Below are 9257 nucleotides of genomic sequence, written 5' to 3' on the forward strand. Positions count from 1 at the left end.
AACCTGAGGAAGGTTGAATTACCTCAGAATCTCCTCACTAACTTGTAGCAAACCGACTCAGAAGGCACTACAGAGGATCGCTAAGGAGGCCCAGAAAATCACTGGGATCCAGCAACTGCAATTAGTGACATCTTCAAGCCCCACTGCCCAAACTGGGCCACCAACATCATAGGGGACCAGTGAAGTGAAGCTGCTAAAAGACTTGAATAATATTGCATGTATATATTTGTGTGTGTGTGTGTGTGTGTGTGTGTTAATATTTAATACTTTAATATTTTATGTTTGCATTTGATTATTTATATGACAGTATTTAAGACTTTTATATTTATTATTATTTGTATTATTTGTATTTCTTTATTTATTGGGTTGTTTTTTTTAGCACAACCTAATTATGTGGTGACCCTGTGATAGTGGCACAATGACAGTAAAGACTTATGTGACTTTAAACATAAAACCTTTATTATAAAATAATAAAGAAAACTCCTAGTTCACACTAACAGTTGTTCTGTACCTTTTACTAATGTATGCCACTATGAAAGGAGAGCCGTATTTTTTTTTTTCGTTCGTATGTGTATTGTAGCCTGAAGACGCAGCTGTATTAATGCAGAAATTTCCAGCAACAATGAAGGCAGCATCAAAGCTCCGTTATACCGTCGCGTGCAACAGCTTCACCGCGAAAATCTTATGTCACGTGACAACAGAACTGCTGGAGACAGGTAAAAACCGCAGACGGCAAACGGTAAAAACATGCTGAGCCTTAAATTAAAGAGTATTAAGGCTAGAGTACAACTGTAAAATTAGTCTGTTTGAATCAAATTTAGCGTTAAAAGTACTAAAAATAATCCAGCGTTAGCTTGGTACTTATATAATTACTGCATTAAGTTAAATTTAGCTAGTAAATGTATGTAGCTCTTACACATTACTCACTGTGTTTTAATGTATTCAGAGCAGATGTAGAAATCGTCTTGCAGAGGTTCAGCTGAGGCCCAGTTCCTGACTTCTGTTTATTATTTTTTTATTTTATTTATAGACCGACCGTGCTGAGGTTATGAATAAACAAAATGGCTGCTCACACCTATATCGCTATCTCTGAGCTGCATCCCAACATCTCTCATTCAGTGAGTTCAACTGATTCTTTTTTTTTTAAACTTCATGTCCTTTATTTTCTGCTTTCTCCTAGGGCTTATACCCGAATGTAGCCCAGTGTATTTTCAGGCTTGTTTTAGTGAGTTTGATTAAATACTGTGATGCACTCCCGTTGTCCTTGTAATGTTTTCCAGAAAGTGGCAGGCATCATCATTGGAAAAACTGACGTCAAAAGCTTCCCTGACAGAAAAAGTTCGTATCCTGGCTGTATCTCTATCAGTGCACCTTCACCATTATTTTCAACATTCCTCCTCGTGCTCTGCACTTCAGTGTGTTGTACACCAGCGCCCTCTCCTGGTGGTGATTTTTAGGTTTCTTTTTTCTCCGTTGAACTGCATCACTAAACTAACCCTCCATTTCTGAAATACAGATATTGGTATGGACAGATTCACTTTTGGCTTCACTGTTAAAGATTCTCCGGACTTCTTCATCAACGTGAGCGCTTGGGGAAATGATGCCTACGTCAACGGGCTGGCCAGCAGCATCAGCATTGGGGACTGTGGTGAGAAAGTCTTTCTCAAAGTTGTGTAGATTTCTTTTACTGTCCTCTTTTGCTTTTTAATAAACTGAAACATTTTTAATGTATTTCTTGCCTATAGACATTACATAATGATGCTTGGAAACAGAACTGCTTCTTTTGCTTCCTTTTCAGTCACAATTGAAAACCCTTTAGTTGCCACCAAAGACCTGGAAAAAGGAGATCGATTTTGTCCTGCAACACCGAGGTAATTTAGCATTTTAAGACAGATGCTATCTAAGAAGCATGTTCTCCTTACTGTGCTTTTAGGTAGCTGATGGCAAGTGAGGCAAACATAATGTAATGCTGTGCAAAGCATGGTGTAACAGGGAGTAATGTGTAATGATAGCATCTGCTGTCTTAGCCACTACAGGCTGCTGGTGACGGAGGCTCATTCCCAGGTGTGTCTGTGTGCTGATATGGACACCATTGACAGACTGCTGTCATTGATTCACCTGCCTGTTAAGGACTCTAGAGATTTCTACTCTCTGGGAGACATAGTGGCCAACGGGCAAAAGCTGGATGGTTCGGTGATAAATATACTTGCTGCTGTAAAATCGGTAGGACACTTTAAGGCTTCAGTCACTCAGTGTTACATAGGAGAAAAGTTCACCTTTTATACACTTAAGGTTTTTGTGTAGAGTGCCTTAAGCTGTTAATCACAAATACTTTTTTATTTACATATTTATTGTGCTGATATTTTCATGAACCCACCTCACCTGCTTTTACTGAGGTTAGTGTTTTTTTCCTTATTTTCCCAGAATGCTTTTCTGTACATGCATGGACAGATCAGTGTGCAGTAAAGAGGGCAATAAACATTACACCAACTAGGGAAATAAATATTTGAGTTCTTGAAAAATGACATGTATCAAGATTAACTTCACTCTGATGTCCATGTAGTGTGTCATATGAGAATTTACCCCCAGTAGCTTAGCTTGCACTATTTAAAGATTAAAAAACTGCTTTAATAGCATCTGTAAGATGATTATTTTTTAAAATGTGGCCAGAATGTGGCATAAAATGTTGATTATTGAACTCATTTTGCTGGATTTTGTTTTATGGCCAAATCCTGGCAGCTATATTTACAGTTTAGTTATTACAGTAGTTTTTATTTTGTATTCAAATTCTCAGCAATCAAATAAGCAATGACCTTTTCAAAAGCATTCCCAGTTTTCCATAATGGCATTTTTAAAGACTCTTTAAGTGGGAAAGAAAACTTTCTCTCTTTCTATATTAGCATGCAAAAGTTTTGTGCCACTGCTCATCGTCATTCTTTAACACTGAACTCTCTTAGGCAGCTTTCTTTCTTTATGTAGCCAGGAACAGTTCTCCAGGCTTCTGGAAGGACATTCAAAACTGGCTGCTGATTGTTCCATTGTTCATCAAGATGATCGCACACTGCTTTAATAATGTTGAGGTGGGGTCTCTGGAGAGGCCAGTCTATGACTGATAGTGTTACTGATGATGATTTGAAACAGACATTTCAAATTCGTCTTTGTCACTCCAGAAGACCTGTTGGGTTTTCAGTCCAGTTCTTGTGTAATTTTCATACCTAAGCCTTTTCTACATGTTTCCCTTCCTTAAGAATGGTTTCTTGACAGTGACGCTTCCACTGAGACCATTTCTGATGCGGCTTCAGTGAACTGTAGATGGAAAAACTGAAGGGCCAGAGGCAAGCTCTCAGATACTGTGTCAGGTCTTTGCTGGATTGTTTCCTAGATTCTCAGATAGTGTTCATCTGCTAAACATAGTTTCTGCCCCTCAGTTGTAAAAGGCCAACGGAGTATTGTCGTACCGCACCTGTTAGACACCCAAAGTTGTGAATGTGATAACTTGAGAACCAGACACAGGATTTTGAAATTCATGCCATAGGTGCATCTTCTAAAAATCTCGTATTGCTCAAATCTCAGTGACATCGACCTCAAGGTTAAGGTCAGATGGTTAACTTCTCTGAAAATCACCTAGGATTTTCACATTGAACTGACAGCCTGTGTTTATTTGTTCTGTAGCATCACAGGTTGTGTAAACTTAGTTTGACACTAAAGAGGAAATAAATAAACGACAATCAACCAAATCAGATTTCCAAAGACAATACAATAAAATAAAAACCGTTCAGTACACTGTTTTAAAAAAAATCCTAGAAAAACAGTAATATTCCGGCAGCTGGGGCGCCAAAATAATACCAGAAAATAACAGAAAATAACTTTCTCATAAAAATACGGTTATTTTCAGTAATGACAATACAGTTTGTTGCCCTAATTTTACATGGGATTTTGCCTTTTTCAAGTGCTTTTAAACATTAAATTAGGAACATGTTAATGTGAGTAAACAATGAAATTACCTATAAACAAGGTCAATGAATGTGGCAATATGAATAATAATATTTAAATGTACAGAAATATACAGTTAGTTTAAATAATAATGGATTGCATGCCCTGGGACAGAGGCGAGGCTGCCATATCACACCATCGGCCCCTCACCAGTAGGTGGTAGGTGAAGTGTCTTGACCAAGAACACAACAACCGAGAGTGTCCGAGCCGGGGCTCGAACCGGCAACCTTCTGATTACAAGGCAAACTGCCAACTCTTGAGCCACGATCGCCCTAAATAGCAATAATAATAATTATTATTTGATGTAAAAAAAAGTTTATGAGAATCATTTTATATATTGTTCCATAGCATTACATTCGAATTTAACAGTTCAGTCTTTCAAATAACGGACACATATATATATTTGTGAATGTATTTTAACAATCTAAATATGCATATGTACAGACAAATACATTAAAAAAACAAGAAAATTGTGTTTTTTAAATTACAGTGATTTTACGTTAATTTACATTTGAAATGTGAAATCACAGTCTATTTACGTAAATTTAATGATATTCTAGAAGAACAGAACAAAACTGTAAAATACACAGTAAAATACTTTTATATTAGGATTTTCTTTTACAGTGTAGAAACATTTATAGCATGTTTGTGCTTAGTAGATTCTTTGCCAAGTAACACATTGCAATCATATAAACTTGAGTATATTAAATGTATCCATATTTTAAGAGGTGGTTTTCAGTTAGTAAAATATGTATTTTCCAACTTTGCTCCCACATTGATTACATTAGATGGTGTTTGTTTTGTTTTTTCCTCTATCATAAACTGAACTATGGTGGAAAATAGGCTGTTAAAAGTTTCTTGAGCTGAAAAACAACTTTAACAAGAAAAGAGAGGGAGGGTAGTTAAAAAGTGGCTCGATGTTGGATTATTAAAGTCAGTCACGGAAAAGTCACATAACCTGTCAGAGAGACGCTGTGGTGGGAAGCCTGTTGTGTATGAGTGTGATGAGTGAGCGATCAAATAAGTTGAGTTTTCATTTACATCTTATAAATTGTCAATTAGGCTAAACTGTGTCTGTGTTTGTGTGCGTGTGGTTTCATGGTGAATAGTTGTTGTTGGTTTTGGAACATACCAGCTCACCATAATGGCCCCAAAGTTCACACACGGGCCAGACCCGCCCTGATCTCAGTGTCACATGAAAGGGAGATAGTGTGATAGGAACTTCAAGTAACCGTGTTTGCATTTTCAGATCGGAGACACAAAGCAGTTCACCACTTCAGACGGACGCAGAGGGCAGAGGCTGGAAGTGAGGCTCTTTGATGACTCTGTCTCTTCCTTCCCCCTCGTCTGGTGTGTCAAAGGCATTTATTAATTTGGAAAATGAACGTAGATTTATTACTTCTGTTGCTTTTGTGCCATATTCCATCTTTACTGCCTCTTGGATCACCGCTGTGTCTCCTTAAGCAACCACAAATTTACATTAGCAATACAACGCCTTAGATTACCCCTCTGAACTACATGTGTGTTTGATTTTTGACTGTTCTCTCCCCTGAGTGACTCCCTGACCTCTGTCTCACTCACAGCTGGGACAGAGAAGCCATTCAGCTCATGCAACCTCTGATACCCAGGGAGACGGGTAGGTTTAGGGGCTGCTGCTCTTTCTCTGCCGCAGAAATGAATCTTTATTTAACTGTTATTCCTGCCCGTCATGTCCCATTAGCATATTGTGCCGAAGACAAACACAGCGGTGGTTACCTGAGATCCAACCGCGTGTTTGCGTTTAAGATGGTTTTCTGTTGTTTCAACTGTTTTTCTTCATTCCAAGTGCTCTTCATAGCCGACGCGAAGATCAGCTTTGACAGCTTTCGCAGCGGCATGGTGGCAACCGTTAACTCGAAAAGCATTATCACTGTCAATCCTGGTAAGAGATCACAGCGGCACTTACAAAAACATAGGCTCTGATATGTCTGTGAAGGTTCTCACTCATCCAGGTCATCGTAGTCAAGAGGCCGAGAGTCCCAGATTTAAATCTGGGACTCTCGGCCATTTGACCTTAGAACTGAAGAAGCTTCTCGGATGAGAGGTGAAACGTCTTCAAGCAACTTAAAGAAGTCCAGACGCTTTTCTTTGCAAACTCCTTTGACATAGGCTCTGATAGAGATTTAAATGGTGTAATTGATCAAAAACAAGACTGAAATGCTGGCTTTGGACTTAACCAATCAGTCATGGTAGACAGTGAAAGAAATGGAGCTTTCCTTCCTGCTGTGCAGGGAGAGAAACATGCTAGAGTCAATCATAATTTGTTTTCAGACACCCGAGAGGCCAGCCTGCTGTTCAGCTATGCTAAAGAGGTGTCAGAGTCTGGAGCTCTGGATCAAGATGACATGCCAGAGGATGTTCCTGGTAAGTTATAATGAGTTCCTGTCATGACTTCCCCATATTCATATAAGTCATTCTGCTCATCTAAATGTAAAAGACTCTTTGAATTTGAGGCATCAGATGCTGTTATTTCCCCTGCTTTTGTCTTGGATCTTTAAGCAAAAGATTATATTATATAAAATAATGATATTTTCAGTTACAGAGGGCATATAGGAAAGTTTAAAAGGTGAATGCAAGATGCTATTATCAAATCAAAAAGTCATTTTTCCCACTTTTGGTAAATCCCCTAAAAAGAGCAAAACTAACAGGATCCGACGGATGAGTACGGCTAACCTGTGGCTTAGACCTCCATCACTGACCAGTGGTAGCACAGTCAGTTCAGCCCCTCATTAAAAGCACATTACCAAGCCACACAGTTACTCTAGCTGCTGTTTTTCTAGCTGCTGTTTTTCTTCTTGAAAATGAAAACCAATAGTTCATTTATTTTATTTTTTTTCTCAGTCCACATAGAGACCTTCTGGTGTAAAGATTTTCAGGCTTTAAGAGTGTTTCCAGAGGAGGTATTGAGACTATGATGCCAATAAATTTTTGATTTTGCTGTGCACTGAGACATGTGAGTGTGAGATCAAAATTTTTAGCTTTTATTCCCTGGTAGTTACATCTAGATGTGTTAAACAACATAGAAGATATGACTTACCAGTCCGAAAACATTTTTTCCCACCAATTAAATTGTTGAGGAGGAATTTCTTTCTTTAATATGTAGCATATCAGTATCCTGGCATCAGGATTTTCTTTGTATAAAGACTGCAGACTGTGACCTTGCTAGTAACTGGTTGAACCCCATTTTCCTTCAGAACTGCCGTAATTGGTGCTGGAAACGTTGCTCAGAGACTTTGGTCCATATTGACATGACAACATCGCAAAGTTACTGCAGATTTTCCGGCATCACATCCATGGTGTGAATGATTTACTCCACCACATCTCAAAGGTGCTCTATTGGACTGAGATCTGGTCATATGAATCTAACAGAGCATGACTATGAGTACAGTGAAGTCATCTTCACCCCTTTCTGATGATTCCTAAAATTTCAGCACGTGGTCTTGATCATGTCTACATGCTTAAATGCATTTGGCCGCTGCCATGTGATTGGCTGATGTGTGTTAATGAGCATTTGAGCAGGTAGAAAGTGGCCTTTGAGTACACATGTATGCTGCTGTTTTGGTCTGCAGTGGAGTCCATCACCGACGTTTACACAGTGAGCCAGCTGATCCAGAAGGCCCGAGAGAATCCTGAGGCTTTATTTGGCATCACATATAGTTTCATCTCCAAGCTCGACCTCGACTCATCTGTTTCAAAAGTCATCAAGACACGGTGGTAAATTCACACATTGTTTACTACCTATAACCATGACAGCCACTTCCTTGAACAAGAACATAGATCAGCTCTTTGCTTTGTCTTTGCTTCAGCTCTAAATGCAAATTCCTGGTGACTGAGGACTTGAACAGCTGCACCAACCAGTTATGTCCAGGAAAGGATCAGATTGTTTCAGCTACTACAGGCTTTGATCTCCTGGTGGACTTCACAGACCACACCGGCACTCTGCACGCCTGCAGCCTCAGGAGTCCAGTGGCAGAAAAGGCTCTGGGATGCACAGTAAGTATCAGTTCATAGAAAGACGATTCTCCACTCTCAGTTCTAAACCTTGTGCTCCTATATCTGTGCTGTTATGTATGGCTCCGATGTCAGTTACAAAATTATCTAATTATTCTGTATTTTGTAGCTATTGCTCAGATGAACCTCCACAATCCAGTAATTGAATGGTGCTGGTTGATAGCTTTGCCACATCACTTTTTCTGTTTGATCTGTTTCAGACAGAGGAGTTCATCAGTTTGACTGATGGTGAGAGGACTGCAATGAAGTGGAAATTTCTTTTGGAGAGATGCAAAATATATGTGAAGGTACCTTAGCTTTTGATACCAAGCTGCAAAAGCTATTAGCTGTAAAAACAAAGTGTTTACAAAACTTTGATGTGCTGTAGATCATTCCTTCTCCTAAGATGAAGAGTGGAATCAGGGGCATGATCCTGGACTGCTCGCTGGCAGATGCAGGAGAGGTGAAGCAGCACATGTCTGCCCTGCTGCAGCAGCGCCTGTGATCAACATACTCACTCACACGTTTCAGCTTTCTGCCTCACCTACTGTTTGGTGTTTGGACTCACATGTTAACAACAGGCTTTCATGCATGTGCACTTTGAGTTTTAATTATTAACAATTATTTATTAGGACACCAGATTATTTAATGTATTTATGTAAAAGTATTTATTTATAAAACATGCTGCTAAGTTGTTTGATTTTAAAGCTGTTACACTAACTTCATCCGCTCCATGTTAATGTGTTATGTTTTACACTGCAACTTTTATGTTCCATTATATTAAAGCTAAGGAGCAGTCTGGGTTTAAAACATCTCCAAATATGCACAAGTTAGACAGTAAGCTGTGTTCTTCATGTTCTTCAGTGGTTGGAGCCCCTAAAACTGTGTGATACATACTTTTGAAGCATTTTTAAAGATTAGGTACTGCTCTGTTTAAATAATTAAGTCAAGTTGACACCATTTAATCTCTGAATTTTATGCATTAGTTGATGAAAAGGTTTTTCTGTTCTTCAGACTAAGACTCATAAAAAATATAATGGATTTTCTGGTCTTTTGTTTTCTTTTTTTTAGCCTTCATTTGTCAAATTTTCTAAAAAAAACTGCAAAACGAAGAATCAATCAAACCCAAACTTGGTGCATGAACATGCATAAGAAATATTGCCATACTTCTGCACACCAGCAGAGGGCAGTACTGTTCTAATACCAACAAACTGTACCTAACTCTCCAGTGATCC

General features: G+C 38.8%; 1 protein-coding gene across 2 annotated transcripts; it reads left to right on the forward strand.

Annotated features, from left to right (window-relative positions):
* The first annotated feature begins 580 nt into the window (after window positions 1-580).
* Window positions 581-9063, forward strand: meiob (meiosis specific with OB-fold). 2 transcript variants are annotated; one of them, XM_005448115.4, is made up of 14 exons: window positions 581-716; window positions 1031-1118; window positions 1281-1338; window positions 1517-1648; window positions 1799-1871; window positions 2028-2223; window positions 5243-5343; window positions 5577-5629; window positions 5819-5914; window positions 6304-6396; window positions 7602-7746; window positions 7839-8025; window positions 8244-8330; window positions 8411-9063. In XM_005448115.4, the coding sequence occupies exons 2-14, from the start codon at window positions 1062-1064 to the stop codon at window positions 8525-8527; spliced, it is 1395 nt and encodes a 464-aa protein (XP_005448172.1). In that variant the 5' UTR covers window positions 581-716; window positions 1031-1061; the 3' UTR covers window positions 8528-9063. The 2 variants fall into 2 exon arrangements, with proteins under 2 accessions (XP_005448172.1, XP_005448173.1); XM_005448116.4 differs by having other exon boundaries at window positions 628-739.
* The last annotated feature ends 194 nt before the right edge of the window (window positions 9064-9257 follow it).

The sequence above is a fragment of the Oreochromis niloticus genome, linkage group LG8 (assembly GCF_001858045.2).
Source record: "Oreochromis niloticus isolate F11D_XX linkage group LG8, O_niloticus_UMD_NMBU, whole genome shotgun sequence".
In the NCBI taxonomy this organism is placed as follows: domain Eukaryota; kingdom Metazoa; phylum Chordata; class Actinopteri; order Cichliformes; family Cichlidae; genus Oreochromis; species Oreochromis niloticus.